At 50.4% G+C, this 22,079-nt stretch overlaps 1 protein-coding gene across 1 annotated transcript in view; it reads right to left on the bottom strand.

The window, feature by feature from the left end:
• Nucleotides 1-9,999: 9,999 nt before the first annotated feature.
• Nucleotides 10,000-22,079, bottom strand: part of Cdc42bpb (CDC42 binding protein kinase beta) — a 96,675-nt gene continuing 84,595 nt past the window's right edge. The window contains exons 27-37 of the mRNA XM_038337941.2: nt 21,651-21,732; nt 20,034-20,250; nt 19,848-19,910; nt 17,940-18,539; nt 15,359-15,456; nt 15,188-15,272; nt 14,929-15,046; nt 14,694-14,811; nt 14,120-14,225; nt 13,961-14,031; nt 10,000-11,206 (exon numbers count right to left, since the gene is read on the bottom strand). Coding sequence (XP_038193869.1) covers nt 11,075-11,206; nt 13,961-14,031; nt 14,120-14,225; nt 14,694-14,811; nt 14,929-15,046; nt 15,188-15,272; nt 15,359-15,456; nt 17,940-18,539; nt 19,848-19,910; nt 20,034-20,250; nt 21,651-21,732 — 1,690 coding nt within the window. The 3' untranslated portion in view covers nt 10,000-11,074. The remainder of the gene's footprint in view (nt 11,207-13,960; nt 14,032-14,119; nt 14,226-14,693; nt 14,812-14,928; nt 15,047-15,187; nt 15,273-15,358; nt 15,457-17,939; nt 18,540-19,847; nt 19,911-20,033; nt 20,251-21,650; nt 21,733-22,079) is intronic.

The raw sequence follows: 22,079 nt of genomic DNA, 5'->3' as shown, positions 1-22,079 counted from the left end.
TCCACAATCAATCAAAATGCAGAGTTATGAAGCCGAGTCTCAACTGATAAATCTACAACACAAGTCCTGTCCTAAGACTCTGGGATCACACTGGGTGGTGGTGGCGCACGCCTTTAATCCCAGCACTTGGGAGGCAGAGACAAGCAGATGGATCTTTGTGGGTTTGAGGCCAGCCTGGTCTACAGAGCGAGTTCCAGGACAAGCCACCAAGGCTACACAGAGAAACCTTGTCTTGAAAAACCAAACCAAACAAACAAAAAAACCCAAGAAGACTCCAGGATCTGAAAGTGCAGGGAGTCAGAAGTGTCAGAAGCTGTAACCATGAAGTCTCACCAGTATGGCCTAGACAAGGACCATGCCCCCTCCTTTCATGGTAGAAACAAGAACAAGAGGACACAGGTCCCTATTCCCATGTTGTTAAAATCTCAAGAAGATGTAGCCAGCAGTGGTGGCACACGTTTTTAATCCCAGCACTCCAGAGGTGGGGGCAGGCAGACCTTTGAGTTTGAGGATATTCTACAGAGTGAGAACCAGGGGAGCCAGAGCTACACAGAGAAACTCTGTCTCAAAAAACAAAACAAGCTGCTAGAGAGATGGCTCAGAGGTTAAGAGCACTGATTAGGTTGCTCTTCCAGAGGTCCTGAGTTCAATTTCCAGCAACCACATGGTGGTGGCTCACAACTATTGATAATGAGATCTGGCGCCCTCTTCTGGCGTTCAGGTGTACATGCAGGCAGAACACTATACATAATAAATCTTAAAAAACATAAACTCCCAAAGACACTGGAGTTGGAGACAAAGATCTAGATGTGCCAGTACACCTTTTGTCTAAAAATGCATGGTCCTTAGCAAAGGCTCCCCTAGGCTGTGCCTTTATCCATTGGGATCCCCGATCAATAGCCTTAAGAAGGGAACAATTGACATTTTTCTGCACACGGGCTTCATCTATAAACTGGAGGATAAAGTGGCTTCTAATGGGAAGTACAGAGAACGTGAAAACCAACAGGGTAGAAAGTCTCCACAGCTGACTATGTGGGCCAAGCGCCTAAAGAACTGGTTCTTGCTGGATGAAGCTGTTGGCCATTCCTGTACTTCAGAATTTCTGCCAACTAGGAAGGACCTTTAGCACAGTCCCCAGAGCAACAGAGGTGGCAAGCTGTAACAAGAAGGGGTTGAGTTCTGGGGTCTGAAATCAGACACGTTCTGAGCACGGGGATGACTTCTTCAGTCTGGTTAAGCGTGTGTGTAGCATCGAGTTTCTCTGCTGCTGATGCTGCTGCTCCACCTCACCACGCCCTTGGCCTGTGCCTGGCCTGACCAGGTCATTGTGGCCAGGGGTCACTGAGGAGGCTACTGCTCTCTGGATGTCCAGCAGCATCCCTTCAGATGCCCACGAGTGTGCTGTGGACCCTTCTATTCTGATGATCCTTTTTAATCTCAATTTGATCCCTCCCTCTGCCCCACTAGAGACGGCATTGAGGAGTCGTCCTTTTGAACTCTTCCTGTGTTACAGGTGCTACTTGTTGCAGCCTGGAGCCATGGTCTCACGGCTGGGTAGTGAGGTGTAGTAGGAAGGACAGGAATAGCCAGGTCCTGGTGAAAAACCAGCAGATTAGAAATGGAACAAATGCAGGCCTGTATGTGTCTAAAGGACCCGTGGCACTGCTGCTCTATTCTGCTGGGTGACACTAGACTTGGGGCCAAGTGTGAAGTTTGCACAGCCAGAATTTGTTTCCCCAAAAGGCCTCCAGACAGGAAGGTGATGGGCACTTGAGGGAAAGGTGTCCGGGAGGGCCAACCCTGCCTGGCAGCTGTGGCTGACAATGGGCTGGTACTCCTTGTTCTACGCTATTCCTGCAGATGACTGACACTTGAGCATTTCTTAATTGTTGGGTGGCTGGATCCTGGACTCTGACTCCCACCCCGTACCTTGGCCATTTGTGTGACTCACTGGTGGGCTGAGGTTACTAGCATTGTGCCTGCATCCGGCCCCTGCTCCAGCTCAGTGGACTCAGGCGAGTTCCTGGTCACCAGAAAAGCCCTGCTCATGAGCTTGGGATTATGTGAGGCTGGAGCAGAGTGGTCCATCACTGAGCATGTGCTGAGGGTACCTGGTGAATGAGGCTCTGGTCCCTCTGAGCTCATGTGGCTAAAATGGAAGCTAATTGTTTTGAGGAGTGGTGACATCTAATGTCTGGGTAGCTGTAAGGACCTGAGCCCTAGTCCCTGTGGGGATGGACAAGAAGGTGATACAGGCCTAAGACTCAAGAGGGAACCACGCATGGCAGGGACTGAGCCATGGGCAAGCACATAAACTCCACCACTCTTGTGCTGTTATTTATCTCATAAAGAAAAACAGTCAATGGAAAAACTCAGAACAGTAACTGTAATGGTAAAAATAAAATTCTGCAGATCCCGAAGTGGCTGCAGTGGCAGAAATGCTGCAGGTCCCCCAGTGGCAGCATGCAGCAGGTCCCAGGCAGGAACAGCACATGAAACCATGCCACAGGTCTCTGAAGGTAGCTGGTCCCAGGCAGTGAGCCATGTGGCAGCAGAGGGTGAGAGACAGAGACATGGATAGGCACACCATGCGGAGTGAAGTTGGATATTTATTTAGTGGGTTATGGAAAGGGAAGGGAGGAGGGGAGAAGAGCAGAGGGGGGCGGGGAGAGAAGGGAGAGATGGAAGCTGCATCTCTGAAAAAGGAGACTCAGGTTGCAAACAGGAAGAAAGATTTGCCTGCCTCAGCAGATGGGGGTGGAGGAGGGAGTGGGCGTGGCTTGTCTCTTAAAAAGACAGTACAGATCATTACATTCCCTTCTCTTTTTTATAATAAAAAGGCGGGAGGTTAGGCACCACAAGTTAAGGGAATTGGGGAGGTGGATTCTCAAGACTGCTTCCTGCTTATTTATGGGCATCATCTTTAGGGGGGAAGCATGAGAAACCTGGGTGCTGGTCACATCCTGATGTAGCTGGTCTGTTTGTTCCTGTCTGGCATTTGTGGTATGAAAATGTCTGGTGTTTCTTACACCTGTTTAAGGTATTGGCAGAACAGAGGACAAAGTTAAGGAAAAAAATTAGGATCAGGGAATTGAGAGGGGTGTATTGACTTGTTTAAGGTGGATTCTTCAATTCGGCTCCCTGGAACTCACAAGAATGTTTTGGGTTTGTGAAAACATAAGTTTTAGACATATACATTGTATAAACAGTAGTATATTTGTCAGAATGACTGTGACTGATATTTTTGCACAATAAAAAGTATCTTTAAGACTATGGAAGGCAACGTGAGAGAGAAATTTGATAACTTGTATTTGTCCTCACACCTTTATAACTTGCACGTCTTGTATTTGTATTTTACTAAAATTTGTTTGGTGAGGTTGTCCTTTTAAACTGACAAAACCTCTCAGCTGTCAATCTGCATCAGAGATCTTTGAGAAGGATGAAATTTTACTTGAGTTATTGATGAAATAATGACAGAGAACTTACTTTGTTGGCACCTAGAGCTACTCCTCAGGGTCCTCCTTGGTCGCTGAAGGTAGTATTTGCCTTTTTGCGATTTAGTGTAGGGCCTTCTAGACTCTAGAAGATCCTGTGGGCTAAGAAATCTGTAGGAAGACAGGCCTACCTTGACCTGTCTTTGGGGGGGAAGCATGAGAAACCTGGGTGCTGGTCACATCCTGATGTAGCTGGTCTGTTTGTTCCTGTTTGGCATTTGTGGTATGGAAATGTCTGGTGTCATTTACACTTGTTTAAGGTATTGGCAGAACAGAGGACAAAGTTAAGGGAAAAAAATGACGACGAAATTGAGAGGGGTGTATTGAGCTGTTTAAGGTGGATCCTTCAATTTGGCTACCGGGAACTCACAAGAATTCTTTGGATTTGTGAAAACAGAAGTTTTAGACATATACATTTAGACATGTATGTATACAAATATATTTTAGACATAGACATATACATATACAGCAGCTAGGCTGTCGATTCCAGTGATTCTCTCTACGTCTGGAGATCTTCAGTTTAGATGAAAGGCAGTTTTGCCCAGTGGTCAGCACTTGCAGTTGAAGCAAATTATGGATGGATGTTGTTCTGTGCCCATTTGTCTTTTGTCTTCTTTGGAGGAGTAGAATGCTGCTGCTAGGAGCCAAACTGTCTCTTTTTGTTATGAAAAGTTTTTAAATAATTAAGTAATTAAATGCCACATTCCCCAGGTCTCTGAGCAGTTGAAGGGTGTTTATCAGGTACAGCTACAGTATAAAATCTTTCTAGAGAGCTGGGTCTGAGCTTAACTGTACTGGCTCTTAACAGGTAAGATTTACACTAGTAAAAAGACAGAAAGAAGAAAAAAAACTGCTTTCAATAGAAGGTTAACAGCAGAACTGACAATAGTAGAGAACATCTTAATATGTTTTAAATGAGGGTTGGATTAAATATAAAGTATTTTTGTAAGAGACTTAAAAGTAAATACCAGTTTAAAACATGAGACTTATTGTTTTTGTAGTCTGAAATGAGATGCAATGAACAGACAATTATAACATTTAACAGTAAACATAGGTGCATTTAAGTTACATGTATGAGAACATACACAAAGAGTGAACAGGAATTGGGCAAAGTAGATGTTCTTGGTGGGTCCTACCAAAGGCATGCCACTGCGCAAAAACACATATGCAACAGAGTCAGCAAGAGGAATTTAGAGACAAAAACATAAGTAAAACAGGGAGCCAGGCAGGGTATACTTCAGTAAAGATGTCTGGACTTGGTCACTTGACCTGGCTCTCAGTTAAGATGGTGATAAGGTCACCTGACCTCAGTTAAGATAGCAGTAAGGTCACCCATGTAATAGAGTTAACACTGGGGAACCAGGCAGGGAACACCTCACCAAAAGATGGCGGAACACGGTCATTTCAGCAAAGATGGTGGTGAAGTCACATGACCTCAGTCAAAATGGCAGCAGTCACGTGCTGTATGGAAAAGCCACTCAGTTAAGATGGTGGTGAAGCCACCTGACCTCAGTCAAAATGGCAGAGGTCACATATTGTATAGAAAAGCCACAGTTTTTGAGCTGCAGGGGTTTTAAGCTCAATAAGAGAGGCCTAGAGGCATGATCTGCCCATCTCTGAGCCACCATACCACAAGCCACAGAGGGGAGCAAAAAGCTGGAATTGAAAACAGCCACCTAGTGGATCTGATCAATCTTATTGACAGCAGTAGCGGTGGCAGAGACAGTTTGAGGAAACTTTTTCCATTTGCCTGTGCGCTGACAGTAGTTAGAAAGCTCCCATAAAAGTGGAGCTGGCAGGACACTGGTCGAATGAGGGTACTGTTGGACCCTAGAGTCCAATCACCATGGAGGAGTTGCCCCAAGAGACCATCTCTCATACCACAGCTGATGTAAAAGCATGAGGATTATTAATTCTGTCATGACAGAGACTTTCAGCATTTAAGAGGCCAGAAAGACCCCGAATGGCTGGTACAGGCTATTTTTAAAGGAAAAAAACCACAGAAGCAAGGGGGGTATCTGGGGGTTGTTCTTTAACTATTATGATTGGCTTATTCAAAAGGGCTATTACCAATAATTGGCTGGAGAGTGGTTGCCAGATCAGGTGAGGTAAGGGGAAACTTCTGAGGGTCACTTTGCCCCTTTCCCAGGGACTGAGTCAAAACATCAGTAACCGAGTCAACACCTAAGGGTTATCTTGTCCCTATTCATGGAAATGGAAAGTTCCCAACATCTCAGTATGTGCATGTGTAGCTGTTAGGTCCTTGGTTCCCAGGGGGAGGTCCCAAAATTGGCCTCAGAGTTGTCAGAAATGGCTTTAGAGTTATTCTAGAGTTCTACAGTATAAGCTGAAGAAGTAGGGCAATAAGACCTGGGGTTTTAGGGCCTCTAAAAGGCATCCATCCCGGGGGGACAGACATGGATGGCTTGCTACCCATAGCTGAAATCGTGAAAATCCGTGAAACCAGCGACATCACAAGGCCTATAACGGGATGTCTCCCCCATAGGCAGGGTGTAAATCGGTGCAAATACCACAGGACCTGTGGGAGAGCGTCCTCTACCCCCAGGTGAGGTGCTACAGCCTGACTGGATTCAGTCAAGGAGACTTGGAAGCCAGAGAGGCCAGAGGTCGCTCAGAGTGACCTTTAACAGTGGGGCGGGGGGGGGGGGGAGAAAAGAAAAAGAAAAAAAGAAAGAAAACTATTCACAGCACAATGTAATGGTAAAAACAAAATTCTGCAGATCCCCAAGTGGCTGCAGTGGCAGAAACACCAAAGGTCCGAGTGGCAGCAGGCAGTGGGTCCCAGGCAGAAACGAGACCACATTGCAGGTCTCTGAAGGCAGCTGGTCCCAGGTGGTGAGCCACGTAGCAGAGGAGGGTGAGAGACAGAGACATGGATAGGCAAGCCATGCAGAATGAGGTTGGATATTTATTTACTGGGTTATAGAGGGGGAAGGGAGAAGGGGAGAAGAGCAGAAAGAGAGAGAGAGAGTGTCTGTGTGTGTGTGTGAGAGAGAGAGAGAGAGAGAGAGAGAGAGAGAGAGAGAGAGAGAGAGAGAGAGAGAGAGATGAGAGACAGAAGTTGCTTCTCTGAGGGGAGACAGAAAAGGAGACTCAGGTTACAAACAGGAATAAAGATCTGCCTGCCTCAGCAGAGGGGGAGGGGAATGGGCGTGGCTTCTCTTAAAGAGAAGATCATTACATTAAATGCAGCACCGTAGTCGTAACTGCTCCTCACACTCAATAGCAAAGGCAAGGTTACAGCCAATTGCTCTATGCTGTATGAGACGCCCTTGTCTTTTCTGTAATGCTTGCCTGGGAATTCACCAAGCCCCATGGTTTAACAGCTTGATGTACATGTATGCAGTATGAATTCAACTTTGTTTTGTTTTCGAGACAGGGTTTCTTTGTGTAACAGCCCTGGAACTCACTTTGTAGACCAGGCTCGATCAGCCTGCTTCTGTCTCCGGAGCACTAGGATTAAAGGTGTGTTTTGTTAAGGTGGGGTTACAAAGCAGTCTTCCAAGCCAGACAACTGCCAAGACTTGAAAAAATGAAGATTATACTGGTTAGTTTTATGTCAACTTGACACAAGCTAGAGCCATCTGAAAGAAAGGAAACTCAGCTGAGAAAATGATTCCATAAGATCAGGGTACAGGAGCACCTGTGGGGCATTTTCTTAATTAGTGATTGTTGGGGGAGGGCCTGTTGTAGGTGGTACCATCCCTGGGCTGGTGGCCCTGGATTCTATAAGAAAGCAGGCTGAGCAAGCCATGGAGAGTAAGTCAGTAAGCAGCTCCCCTCCATGGCCTCTGCATCAGCTCCTGCCTCCAGATTCCTGCCGTTTGAGTTCCTGACCTTAGCTCCTTCAGTGAGGAACAGTGCTGCTGACCTGTAAGCCAAGCAAGCCCTCTCCTCCCCAGGGATCTTACTTTTGGTCATGGTGTCACAACTGAGCAAGTTACATAAGGTATGTAAAAGACTCAGGTTTAGTACACTGATGTCAAACCTCTGTGTAGACCAATATAATTCCTGGTCTCTCTCCCTAACAATCGTAAGGAATGGCTTAAAGAACAAAATGTATGATGTGAGGGCGATCTGGCGCAACATGTCACCCCATTGATCACCAGGGTTGATTTGGCTGAACTGGCTGGCTAAGCGGGTGTCCCCTTCCTCCCTCACTGCGCCATGTGCGTCCCTCCTGAAGCTATGGGCTCTGTTAAAGAGGACAACCTTCCCCAAACAGAGGAGGGCCAGTCTTCGGTCAAGAGTATACGAGTAGCTGCGCTCCCCTGCTAGAACCTCCAAACAAGCTCTCAAGAACAAAATGTATGTCTAATTTAAGTCTATCTAAGTGCTTCATTTTTCCTTGATTTTATCTAAATATTGCTCAGTAGTTAAAAAATACAGGAGTAACTGATCTTTCAGGCATCCAATAACCACGCCTGGAGGCCTACACACGTGTGGTCAGAGGAATGAAATGGCAGATTTTAACCCTTGCCTTTCAAGGTCAACTAAGTCCCAGGGACTGTGAGGGGCGCGACTGGGAATCACTGTGGAGATTCCAGATGGTGAGCTCTCACTAGGGTCAATGTAGAACCAGGAGGGTCGATACAGAGGGAAATTTCCTCCCCGCTTTTAGGAGAGGCCATGGTCAAGCAAGACTTCTGACTTATCCTCACACAGAAGGAACTACTGCCAAAAGGAAGGCTAGACCCCTAACTCAAGCGACCCCTAAAGACCAGAGACTCAAGTGGTCTTGATATTTTTTTTTTTAAAAGTGATTAATTTTGGCTACCTGCACGGTCTCGAACACCCAGCAGGAAACCATAACTGGACTAAAATGGGGGTTGTTTTGTCCCCCTCGCCCTCCCTTCCTTTTTCTCTAAGACAGGATCTCACTATGCAGCCCTGGTGGTTCTGGAACTTGCTATGTAGACCAGGTTGGACTTGAACTCACAGTACCTCTGCTTCCTGAGTGCAGAATGATGTGATTCTGTTTCTTTAGTAGTCAAAGGAGCATACTTCTTAGTAGGGACCACATTCTGAGACATTAGGCTTAAATTTGTACCAGACTTTTTTTTTTCTTTTTTTTTAAGACAGGGTTTTTCTGTAGCTTTGGAGCCTGTCCTGGAACTTGCTCTGTAGACCAGATTGGCCTCAAACTCAGAGATCCGCCTGCCTCTGCTTTCCGAGTTCTGAGATTAAAGGCGTGCACCACCATCTCCCAGCCCCTATCAGACATTTCTGAGACATCTATTTCTCACTAATTATATTCTTGATAAGAAAAAGGCCACCCAGATATGGGACCTCATGAGTTTGGTTTGGTTCAACACCACAGTGCCCACCTGCAGTCCAGACAGGCCTACTGTTTAAAACTAAGGGGCGTGGGAATCAAATGATGGCTAGATTTTTTTTTCTTTCTAGAAGTCCTTAAGGAGGGACCTCACACTGCGATTCTAGCCACTCCACTAGCTAAGGAAGATCCCGAAAGCAGATCCTGGGGTCATTCATTATCCTCAAGACCAGCCTTGGAGGCCAAACTTCACCTTCCCCAGGGTCTAAATGAGGTTATCTAACTGGTCACTTAGACTGTCCTCCCACAACGATTTAGAGACAGCCCACTTTTATCTGACCTGGCCTTGGCCCAGGACCTAATGGAAGCAAACACCCACCTAGGCCATCTCACCTGCTGAGGGATGACACGGTGGAAAGGATCAGCCTGAGCTCTGAATGACCGGATGGATCACCTCAAGCTGCAGCTCAGGATATGGGACCACAGTGCGCTGAAGTGAGCCTCTCCTTTCTTGGACTGATACTCCCTAGACTCTGCCCCCTCTCAGCATGAAGCGGCTAGGTGTGGCCATTACTCCCCTCCGCCTTGAACTCAGAGATCTTCCTGCCTCTGCCTCCCGATTGCTGGGATTAAAGGCGTGTGCCACCACAGCCAATGTTTTCTACCAGAACCACGACTGCCCCCCTGTTCTGAACTGATGGGGTCATCTGTTCTTGCTGTTTTGTCTGTACCAGGGAACGAGCTCGCTGAGCTCTGAGACACTCACTGCACCCCTAACCCTGTGCATTACCTCACATTGAAGTAGGCTCTTAGTGTCCTAATCACCAAGCCTTACTGGAGGTCTCCAGTGAGTGGCCACTCTCTGCCCTCAGGAATGCTGACTCATGGGGCAAGTCCTGCTGGCTAGACCCTGTGGCAAGCCTCCTTTCCTGGGGCTCACGACACTGTCTTTCTCGAACCTTGTCCCCCTTGCCTTCTGCTGCAGCTCAGGCTGAAAGGCCAACTCTATCGGCAGAGGCCCCTTAGGGGATGAACAAGCCTGGCAAAGCGCCTGGGTGGATCGCCCCTTCCCTACCCCACATCTGACTTGCCTGCCATGGCAAGTGACTTGCTGTCTCATGCTGTGGACAGAGGTGCCGTGTGAATGTCCCTGGAGAGAGTTACCTGTGGGGCATAGTGGGTGACATTGCATTCAGACAAACCACTGAGAACTGTAAAACTGCTGTATTCTGCTTTATTGACAGGTAAGTTGTTCAAAAATGTTCTCACAATTCAATAATTACAAAGACTCAGACTTACATTAAAAAGTAAAAACCAGAGCTCCCAGCAGGCGCGTGCCCAGTGTAACGCTGGGAGGGCGGATGGGGCAGGCGGGTGTGGGTGACACGCAGGCACGGCCAGCAGTGCCACAGCCCTCAGTGCCACCTCGGCTAAGTGCACATCCTCAACAGTGTCACCAGGCACGCCAACAGGTAAGGGAAGCCTGTCCAAGAAGAGGACAAGACATGCCTGCTGCCACAGTTATCACAGCCTTTGTGGGCTGGGCCGCAGACCTGACCACTCAACACAGGTCACAGGGAAGGATGAGGTTAAATACAGGTGGCGCTCGTGGGCCTGCGGTATGGGCCGATGTGCAGGAGTGTCGGGTGATCTATGTGACTGACTGGGCTATTAAGCACAGAGGCTCCATGCAGGGTGAAGGGAGAGGGAGGGGATGTCCCAGGACCTGGGGCATGGCTTCCCAGGCTCCAGCCACCTCTGAGCTCAGCAGGCCATGGGCTTGCCAGCCCCAGTGCTAGCCTGCAGCAGACTGCAGCAGGGGCATCTTGTGGCTGTGGCCCAGCATGGACTAACAGGGACACAGGCAGTCAGCAGGACAGTGGCAGCTGTAGGGCTAAGTGAACAAAAGTGCCACAAACTAGCCTCTGCCTCCTTGACACTGGGGTGACGCACGACTTGAGTCTTCTAAGGTCCTTGAGACAGTTTCAGGAGAAAGGGAAGGGCTTGAGGCCACACCCCCAGCATCTGCCGAGGAAGCCCATGGGTCAGGGTGGTCCTTCATGTGCAAACGGAACAGTGTTGCCTTACGGCTGTGCAGACGAAAACATCTGGTCAATTGCCACCAACAACGTGGCACAAAACTGCTCATTATAATAAAGATTATTTTATCTATCTACAAACTGATTCTACATCTCCTTGGACAACACTGGAGGGTCAGCTCAGTCTTGGCACTGACATTGGGGCCATCTGGGCTCCCAGGCCCCGCACTGCTATGCTGGCCGCCTCAGGCATCACAGGCTGGCTGTTCCAGGCCTTCCATAGGGAGCTGGTTCCGATGGGGCGAGTTGGGGCTTGGAGGGCCGCTAGGGTTGGAGCTATTGGATGGAGTTGAATGTTTGGTGGAATCGGAGTCAGGCTGCCAATGCAAAGAGAGATACGTGAGAGGCAGGTACGCTCTGGTCCCTGGCGTGAGTGCACAGGCTGTCTACAGCCTCAGCAGGGCCCTTAAGTTCACAGGTGAGCGCATCCACTGACCCTCTATGCTGAAGCCAAGGGAGAAACTCTAGGGATAAACAGACGGGAACATCATCGGGGTCAAAGGCTGTCATCAAAGCCTACAGCTACCACAGTATGAGAGAGAAACAGCTTCCCTAGGGTTAGGAACAAGAACCACCTCCTGCTTCACTGCACTGGAAGAGGACATAACACCATTTACAAGTGACACGATCCTGCACACATCAAGACTAAACCAGAGCTACAAGTGAATTCAGCAGGCTCTGGGCTCGGTACTGACACACAGCAACAGAGCACATGGAACAGACAAGTCAATTCACGAGAGCACTGAAGATAACGGGTGATGTGTAACCAGAAACCACTACTTAATACGGCTGGAGAGACAGCCCACCCAGAGTGTAAACTGCTCTTGCAGAGGAGCCAGGGCTGGTTCCCAGCACCCACACTGAGCAGTTCACACTGTCTCTAACTCCAGCTCTGGTGGATCTGGCCTGTGCTAGCAACCACACCACACAGAACAATAAAAGAGACTCAGAAAAATGGAAAGACGCTACATTCACAGACTGAATTATTATCAAGATGGTATCAATTCTCAAAGTGGTCTACAGACATGACGTGAGCTCCTGAAATTCCAATGGCCTCTTTCAGACAGGGACGTTACTCTAAAGAGACAAAGCCTGGGTCTCTACTCCCAGCTGCGATCAAGGTCTGTGCAGAGGAGGAAAGCTGCCTGGGGACCTCACACTTTGTGTCATAGCAAAATCCAGGCTGAAGTTGAGGCTCAGCAGAAAAATTCCCAGTTTAAAAAAATAAAGTCAAGGGACCCATGTCCCAAAGTCTAGGACAAAGCAGCAGAGTGGCACTGAAATCAGCAAACACACAGACGTCCACACAGCCACAGCTAACGCCATCCAGCGGGCAAGAACACACCCTACAGCAGCTGGCGTGGGACATTCACTGGATGGAAACAATGTAACCAGCGTGAGTTTAGATAGAATATCAAAAGTGGGTGTAACAGTAAAAAAAAATTTGAATTTTGCCCAAATCAGTAGCTTTTATATGTCAAAAACCACCACCAAGAACGTGAAACAAGGGCTGGAGAGATGGCCGAGTGGAAAGAGCTCTGCTGCTCTTGCAAAGCACCTGGGCTTGGTGCCCAGCACCGACATGGTGACCCACAACGATCCGTAACTCCAGTTCTAGGAGATCTGGCACCCTCTTCTGGCCTCACTGGGAACCATACACGCAAGCAAAACACACACATAAAATAAATAAAAACCAAAACCACAAGACAAGACTGACTTCAACGGAGAGCCAGCGCATCACCCAGCATGCTCGTGACAGGTGAGGAAGGAGGGAGGGGTCCCTTCTCCAGTGTGCACTGGAGAAGATGGCTGGCACGGTGAGCCTCAGGTTGAAAAGGAGCAGGAGAACGGCCATGTCAATCACCACTTCCATGTTGGGTGGCTGTGAATGACAGGCCAGCTCCTCTCTTTCCAGAAAGACCTAAGTCACATAAGACATGTAGTTCCTCAAACCTCAGTGCTAGATGTTAGATAAGTCCTAGCTCATCTGTTTCTCATCCCCATTCCACGTAGAGGAAACTGAAGCAGGGGCCACTGTCACCTTCCAGTGCATGGGAGTGTTGCTGCTCACACGCTCACAAGTGCTCTAGAAGGGAAGGAGCCAAGGTGACCAGAGGAGACCCTCCAGGATGAGAGCCAGGTAACGCCATATCCACACAGAAAAGCACGACAGAAAGGCCAGCTGTGGTGGCACATGCTCAGAACTGGAGGGGTGGGGGTGGGGCTGCAGGAAAGGCCAGGTGTGGTGGCACATGCTCAGAACTGGGGGGTTGCAGGAAGACTGGCAGAGCAGAGCTTTTCTGGGCAAAGACTGAGATCCTGTCAGGAAAAGCAGAGATAAGCAGGGCCCACGTGACGGTCACACCTTTTCTTTAATGAGCACTCTGGGGAGGGGCTGGCAGATCTCAGTACTGAACTCAAGGCTTGGTCAACACTGACTTCCAGGCCAGACTGGGCTATCTAGTGAGACCCTGCATAAAAGCAACAAAACCTTCACAAAACAAACTAAAAGTCCAGAAGTAAGTGAGGTGCTGCCTGCCTCGAATTCCAGAGCTCGGAAGACCTGGCTCGGGACAGTCTGTTAAGTATGACCACCTACGCAGCAGGGCGTGGAACCCTCAACCACTGAGATGTAGGGCTCACTCCCAGAGAATCACAAGTCAAGGTCATCCTCAACTATGCAGTAGTAAACTTGAGGCCAGTCCGGGCTACATGAACCATCTCAGAGCAGAGAGGTTCAAAAGAGGGGCGTCTCTGGCAGAAACCTCACCCCTAGGTGGGGTGTATGCCTGGTAACCCCACAGCCTTGGCCACACTGATGCACGTGGACCTGTGACTCAAGTCAGGCGGCTGCCCATCCTGGGCTGCCCAATGCTAGTGGGGTCTCTGTGCTCAGGCCATCGTATCCCAGAGTGCAGGATCCCAGAGGGGCTTGAGACTGCACTCCCTGCTGTACGGTGTCTTCCTAGTCCCAGTTCTCAACCAGCGAGCCCTGGGGTCACAGGTGGTGATGTGCTTTCTGCTCTGCCGGCCCTGTGTGGCCATGCGGTCTGTGCTGGGGTAACACGTACCTCTCTGTCAAAGTCCTGGTCAGGATCGGACATGCTCCTCAGAGGCACACTCACTCCAGGCTCAGACCCACCTGTGGACAGCGACACCTTAGACCTCAGGGAGAGGTCAAGAGGAAGGTAGAGAATGGAGCTCCTGCCCAGCACGTACCCCCGTGATACCTGATGAGGGCCATGAGATGTAGGGCTTGCTCCTGGACGGGGGCTGCCGAGGGGGACCTGGAGGGGCAGGGCCCTGCTTCTCCTCCTGGGCAGAGGGTGCGGTACTCTGGGGGAAGAGAGTAGCACAGAAGAGTGGTACGTGAACACGGACAGGGACCAGGGCGGGGGCCACAACGGGATGGCAATGAATAGGCCTCTGGATGTGGCTTCTGACCAGTTAGAGCTAAGAATGGAAGGCAGCTATGTTCACTACTGTACCACCAATGCGCCCGAGCCAAGAACCAGCAAAGGCAACTGCAGAAAAGCCTACAGAAAACGCTGTATAAAATGAGGACACAAAAACTGCTATTGTCTCACACAAAGGAGGTAGAAACCCTCTTCTTGACAGCATTTCCCTAAGGGACACAAGTGCACACAGGGAGGTCCCCCATACAAATACCCATCCCGGTACCAAGGCATGATCCAGACAGCACTGTGAAGGGTTTCACAGGTCAGCACAGCACACTGAGGCAGGACAGGCACTATCCGCACAGCAGGGGATGGAGCCCATGCCCACAGCTGGCTGAGCACGCACCAGAGGCAGGTCCATGAGCACCTGCATCCCATCCCCAGGGCCCATATGAGCCACATGGTTGAAGTTGGTCGGGTTGGATATCATTTTGGATCTCAATTCTGGGTCTCTGAGCATCTCTCTGCGAAAAGGAAACATTTGAGAATCAGGAATCTGGAAGCATCCTCTGGCTCTGGCCAGCCCCTTTCCTGCACACTTGCGGGGACCCAGGGACCCAAAACAGAGGGACCCGCCTCACCGCCGCTGCTGCAGCCGTTCCTCCTCCGGAACCTTGAAGACAAAACGCCGTTTGCTCCGAGTCCGCAGCATCTGCTTCTTGCTGTTGTCCGAGGTGTCGGGCACATTGAGGACAGCTCCTGTAGGGGAACAGTCACTGGGCTGCTGCATGGAGGGGCAGCCATACATGCGCAAACGGTCGCCTCAGACTAACCAGGGCAGTGGGACAGATGAGGCCTGTGCTCTGTTTGAGGGCCACCTCCCATCTGTGGGGAGCTCACCTGAGAACTTGTTCTTGAAGTAGATGAGGCGTGGGGGCTCACAGCCCAGCAGGTTGAGGGTGCCATCAGAGTTCAAAGGTCGTATCTGTAAGAGTGGAGGAGACCCATCATGTGTGCTACCAGGAATCAGAGCAGACAGCCGCCCTTGATGAGACCATCACACTATCTTACCCTCCGCAGGCCGATGGTCTGCACCCACTCCATGGTGCGCACGTCAAAGACATCTACCCCGTACTCGCTGTATACCGTGACATGGGAGGGGCTGCAACCTGGTGCAGACGAAGCAGAGCTGGTAAGCGTCGAGTTCCACCCTTACCCGGCCTCCCAGACCGCAGCGGCGCTGGCAAGGCGCAGGTACACAGCGCTGCCTGTGGTGGGGCTCACACCATCCACCTCTGGGGGCTCCCACACCAGCCACCTCCACTGCTTCCACAACTGGGCGTTTTCCACACCTCAGCAAGATGTTGAAGCTGATTTAGAAAGTCTGCCTCCTCAACTCGGCTCTCAGGCAACGAGCTTGGCGAGGCTCAACACCTGCTAAGTTCAGGCAGGGACCGCGGGTCCCACATTGCCAGACAAAAACTTAATTTTTTTTCTTTCTTGTACACGTATGAATCATTTACTTGCATGTGTATCTATGTTCCGTGTGCATGCAGTGCCTGAAAAGACTGTAAGAGGGTGCCAGATCACCGAAACTGTACTTACAGATGGCTGGGAGCTGCCTTGTGGGTGCTGGGAAATGAACCCTAGGTCCTAGGAGAGCAGTCAGTGCTCTTAACCACTGAGCCACCTCTCCAATCCCCAAAGCCTTCGGAAAGAGGGCGGGTTTCTGGGTGAGTACTCTGGAGACCCAGACTGACTGCTCTGCTCTGGCCAAGACTGGGTTATGCACACTTCACAGGAGGGACACCACAGTGGGGAGGACCCGAGTGGCCCTCTCGGAACTCAAATACGCATGAGCACGAGACGATAGCACCTCCTTTCCCAGCTATGTGCTGGGTTATAACAACAACTGGAACACTACACTGCAGATAAATGCCCACGGCCTGAGCTGTGAAGCTGAGGGAGACACAGCAAAGCCCACCTGAATGGCCTGCCAGACACCAGGAGTGGATGTCTACTACTGAGCTATGCTGCTGCTGCTGGCCAGCCACCGCTAGAAACCTTCAGTGTGGAGCACGAGGGCCTTGGATCCCAGGCTGACTGCCGGAGGCCTCTGCCCTAAGCACTCACTGGAATGCGCTCTAGGAGCTATGCTGCTAAGGCCCTGCCCATTCCAGCCAGCTGCAGTCAGCCTAGGCAAGCCAAGGTGCTAGAGCCGGCCACCAAACCTGTGCGCAGCTCTCTCTCTCTCTCTCTCTCTCTCTCTCTCTCTCTCTCTCTCTCTCTCTCTCTCTCACACACACACACACACACACACACACACACACACACACGCTGGTTTTGAATACCACGTGCAGAGGCTGGCCCTCAATTACCTCTAAGATGACAATTCCCCACATGGGAATGGTGGGGCAAGTGCTCTTACTTGTTGAATATATGGGACTTCACTTCTGATCTGTCAACAAAGGACGATGTTCAAACTGAAAAGTTTAAAGAAAACACACACTAAAGAGAACTCAGTGGAGGACGTGTGCTTTCGAGCTGGGCAGACTTGTAGGCTGAGAGCCTTTGCACCTGTCTCTGAGACAGGACAAGGAGGCACTGTGGGCACTGCTGTAGACAGGCTCTCAACAAGAACTTCTCCACTCTCAAGTTCCTTAACTTCTTCCGGCTCTAAAGTTGACCTGGAATCTGCTACACATGGGGCTGAGAAGGAAGACCCATGAAGGTGGAAAGGCAGGAACACCGGGTTTTCATGCTAGTTATCCATGTCCAGGATCACAAAGACACTGCACTTAGGGACCTGAGTAACTGGGAAAAAAAATGAAATTCTGGAAGTAAGGAGTGTATGGCACAGAGCGCTGCACTGGCTGCTGTAAAGAGACCAGGACGGGGTCACAAGGCTGTCCTTTCTGGTGAGCTGCCCAGCCTGCCGCCCTGCTCCAGCTTCCTGGGTGAGAAGGGCTGTCAGTGTTGCAATGCACAGATTGGTTATCGGCCATGACAGCTCTGGTGTCTAGCTTGGCCACACCAGTCAGAAGACAGCCTTGACTTTTTAGTTGCTCACCACCAAGGAAACATGCCACTCCCTCCTATCCCAGCAACCCCAGAGGCTCCATGCCAAAACCAGTCTGTGCCTTCCTGGTTGCAAATTCTTCACTGCTTGCTGCTGACTTCAATTCTATGATGGTTGGGCAGCCTTAAAGTAACAAAGTGCTCGGCTCTCCCAGCCTCTGCACAGCACCCGCACACACACGGACTTCTTACTGCAAATGACCTGACACGGGAGTTAAGTCTCCTGGTGACCAAACCCCTGTAGCTTTATATGGCCCAGTGAATTCATCAGCTATGGGAAATGCCTTTTTAAAGAAGATTCCAGGTTCATTTCCTATTCACTGTGCCTTTCTGCCCAGGAGGCCTCTTGCTGTCACACGCGGGAGGAACAAGCAGAACACCTGGGAGGATGGCTGCCGGCCCGCAGCACAGGCGCAGCCCTGACTGCACACTGCCTGCCCGTGGACCAGCCCCGTCACTCTGCTCCTTACTCTCAGCTGGGGGACTGGGAGACAGACCAGAGCAAACAACACATGCCGACTGTCCATATGAGAAGCAGCAACAGTGATATGGCAACAGAAAAACATATACATACTACAGGCGACAGGAGCCGCAGGCCACATGAGCTCCTGCATGCGTGACCTCCGGCCTTGAGGGTCCACGTACAGTCCCATGTGGCTGAAGCAAAGCAGGTACTCCTCACTTTTGAGCTCCACAGCACAAAGGGCATCGAAAGACTGCTGTGAGAGGAACGCAAGCGAGGGGTCAGTGGGATTTACCAGGTCCAGAGGCTGCCCGTCCCCCTGGATGCTCAACAGAGAGAACCCAGAAGGGTAGCCAACACAGAGCCTGTCCTTGAACACGGCCATCCACTGCACGTGTCCTGGTGCCACCATCTCATTGAACTTCCTGTGGAAAGGTTTAGTTCTCTGAATCTCATAGCAAAGGATCAGTCGCTTCACGGCCACAAACAGGCAGGTGGACGAGCTCTTCCTCAGTGTCCCTGTTGCTATGAGTTGGCAGCCTTTCGTTTCGGGAAGCTTGATATCAAAGTTGCTTGCTTCTGCTCCATCAAAGGAGGACCAGGGGTAGAGGTGCACGTGGTGGTTTCGGCCACAGAGGAGGATGATGATCTTCTCCTTGGGCGCCAGTTCAATCTGGTACACCTTCTTGCAGTCAGCAGCACGGACGATCACTACAGGCAGAGGGTGCAGGTGACTTGCTCTGGCTGACACGAGAGCTGCCCTTGGGTCCCCTAGCAATCCTCCCACCACAGCTGGCCCCAGAGCCATTGTTGCAAATGCCCCTAACAGAGACACAGCGGCACCCTTGTCTCAGCTTCCTGACAACCCTGTCCTGTACTCAGTGTGGCCAGTTCTAGTTGATACAAAACAGTAAGGTCCTGAGGACTGGATCTGGAATTCCCAAGCTCATGCCCATTCAAACTAAGACACTAGCTGGCTTAGGACCTCAGCCACTTTCCCTGGAGTCCGAAGGACGCAGCTGCCCACCTGCTCTGGCTACTGTAGGCTCTGGCTCCCTCTCTCTCAACAGGAAGTGGCTACGGAGTGGGGAAAGGCAGGAAAAGCCACCTTCCCTTGCTGGCAGGAGGGACCAGGAACTCAGGGAAGTTTCAGTGACCCAGCATCACTGGCTCTCCTGAGGGGCTCTGTGACCTACCACCTATCCCACTCCCTTTAAAGAACTTAACAGAGGCTGGATGTGGTGGTACACACCCTCAACCCCAGCACGGGAAGCAGAGGAAGGTAGAGATCTGTGAGTTTCCAGGTCTGCCTGTCCTACATAGTGATTTCCAGGATGGTGAGGGTTATGCCTGTCTCAAAAACAAATAAGCAAACAAGCAAACAAAAAAGAATTCATTAAAGGGCCAGCAAGGTGGCTTCTGAGGGTGTGGGTGCTTGCTGCCAAGCTTGAAAACCCGAGTTTGAGTAACAGGACACACATGGTGACAGGAGAGCCAGCTGCCTCCGGCTGTCTTCTCACCCATCCTTGTGTATGAGCACACACACAGAAACGAATCAATCAAAAATTAGCTGGCCAGGTGATGGTGGTGAACACCTGTAATTCCAGCACTTGGAAGGCAGAGACAGGTGATCTCTGAGTTCAAGGCCAGCCTGGTTTACAGAATGAGTTCCAGGACAGCCAGGGCTACACAGAGAAACCCTGTCTCAAAAACAGACATAACAAGAGCTCTTTACTGTGTCTCCAAGCACATAAAGTGACCCAGCAAACACGTTCCAGGCACCTGTATGCATGGAACGCCTGCTGTACCAACTGGAAATCCTTTCTTTCCATGTCCTGTTAAGTCCTCTGACACTGCCACTTGAGGTACATATCAGGATGTCGTTTTTTTTTACAGCACTGGAGCGGGACCAAGAACCTCACACTCTCGCGCTGTGCCACACGGTCTGAGTGAACCCCGAGCCCTCTGAAGGCCCCATGTCTGCAGCAGTCAGCGGACTCCAGGCGCCCGTCTACTCACCATCTCGGGTGAGCTCAATGACGTAGAGCCCCTCTTCCAGGCCAACTGCAATCCTGTCTCCATCTGGGAAAACACCACAAAGGTCCTGTGAGGCCAGATCTACTTGTTCAAACAGGACAACCGTCCACATTCAGATGGATGGGACCACACAGCCATGCTCGGAACCCGAGAGGCGCGCAGACATACCCACGATAGCGGCAGCCAGAACAGCCTTGATGAGCGGCAGGCTACTGTCATAGGCCTCCTGGGCGACGTGCACCGCCTGGCTCCTAAGCCGGTTCTTATGGAGGATAGCCTGCAGTCCTTCAAGGATCCCAACCCACTTCCTCTTCTCATTCTCGTTTTCTGTCAGGATGAGCAGTGAGCTGGCCTTAGAAGGTGAACCTAAGAGAGAGGCCGTCACCTTCATGAGAGAAACAAAACAGATAAAGTCATGAGCTGCCAGCCAGATCAGAGCAGGGACTGTGCTGGAACCACCCAGCCACAGAGGTCACAAATGGATGCTAACAGGCTCAAGTCCGTGTTCCTGCTTTGCCCCACAGATCACCAATGTCCTCAGCTGCCAGCTGGGCACTGGCAGGGCAGCTGACAGAAAGCAGCAGTGCTGCAAGCACACAGCATGGACCCTTCCCACAGATTTCAGTTCACTCTGCTCTTGTCAGCACCAGCACACAAACACGCATCCTGAAAGTGCTCTCTTGCAGCACTTGGGAGAGTGGCAGAGGCAGGTGGATCTCTGTGAGTTCAAGGCCAGTCTGCCATACACTGGCCACATACACATGGAGTACACAGTGAGTTCCAGGACTAAAGAGAGACCTTGTCTCAAAAAGAAAAAAAAATGCTTCCTTGAATAACTTTATTATGATTAAGAGGTGGGTTCTTAGGGCATGTCCAGGGAAGAAAGGGTCTCCAGTAAGTGCTCACTGAGCACCGTTAGGAACCTGGCAGGCTCCACAGCTACAGAATGGTTGTCACTCTGAGCACAGAAGGCTGATGATTTTCTGGATCGTATGGAAAAGGTTGTTTCTGAATAAAAGTGTGATTCAGTAAAAAACAACTCTTGAGACCTAGCTTTGCGGTCAACCAGATGTACCTACAAATAATCCTACTTGGAGTGTGTATTTCTCCAAACAACACTCTTCCAGGAGTGTCCTGGGGCTTTAGCATTCAGCACTCGCTGGGAGAACAGAGTTCAACTCAGTCAGAGAAACACAGACAAACCAGATGCAGTCATTCTAGAAAGTTTTCTGTCTTACTCAGTGAGAGCCAGTATGCCAGGGAGGGGAAGGGAACCTAAACAAGACCCTTCTCACAGATTCATGAAGTCCTTCAGTGCTAACCACTGTGGCCAGGGTGGAAGGACCACCATGGAAAGCTCCTCATGAAACGCAGGCTATGTGGGGAGGGTGCAGTGCTCAGCGAGGGTCAGCTGCACCAGAAGATGGCAAAGGAGGAACCTGGTGTCCGGAAAGAATGTGAGGCAGGGGAGGGGCCACTAGAGATATTCCTTAGAGCTTGCTGCAGCACAGCCAGATGCTTGAGAATTGATATCTTTTTTGTTTTGTTTCTTTTTTGTTTTGTTTGTGCTTTTTAGAGGGAGGCAGGGCCTCACCATGTACCTCTGACTATCCTGGAACTCACAGAGATCCGTCGTCTCTGGCCTTCCAGTGCTGGGATCAAAGGGCATGTACCACTATGCCCATGGATTCTGTTGCTGTTTTTAAGAACTGCTGTCTTTTAACATTGTGACTTATTTTAAAAAGGATGTCTCACAAACAGAAGTGAAGTCAGAGAAACTCATACCCTGAATATACATGGAATGTCTCGGCGTGTTGCATGGATGACATCTGAGGCCAGGACTGAGCTCACGGAAAACTCGTCATCTCTGGCAAGAAAGAAATGCACACAGTTCTGGGAAAGCTTTGCATATCGGCTGCCACGTTTTCACAACTTGTCCCAACATCTGAATGGGGGGCTCTGAGAACGGGGCCCCTGCCTGACTCCCACTGTCACAATGTCCCCCAGTTCTAAGTTCCACATCTTATTTCTGGCTTGTCCTTGGTACAACTGGGCAAAGCCTCATTAGCTACTGGCCAACAAGAAGCAGAAGGTGCTGAGTTCAGATGGGAATGCCAGCTTGAGTTGTCCGGGCCAGGCTATAGCTGCTATGGTGGTCTGAATGAGAATGGGCTCCAGAGACTCACTATCTGAATGCTTAGTCACCAGGAGTGG

This window comes from Arvicola amphibius, chromosome 7 (genome assembly GCF_903992535.2).
Source record: "Arvicola amphibius chromosome 7, mArvAmp1.2, whole genome shotgun sequence".
Lineage (NCBI taxonomy): Eukaryota > Metazoa > Chordata > Mammalia > Rodentia > Cricetidae > Arvicola > Arvicola amphibius.
The sequence above is the reverse complement of the archived record's forward strand: the minus strand, read 5'-3'. Positions and strand labels throughout refer to the sequence as shown.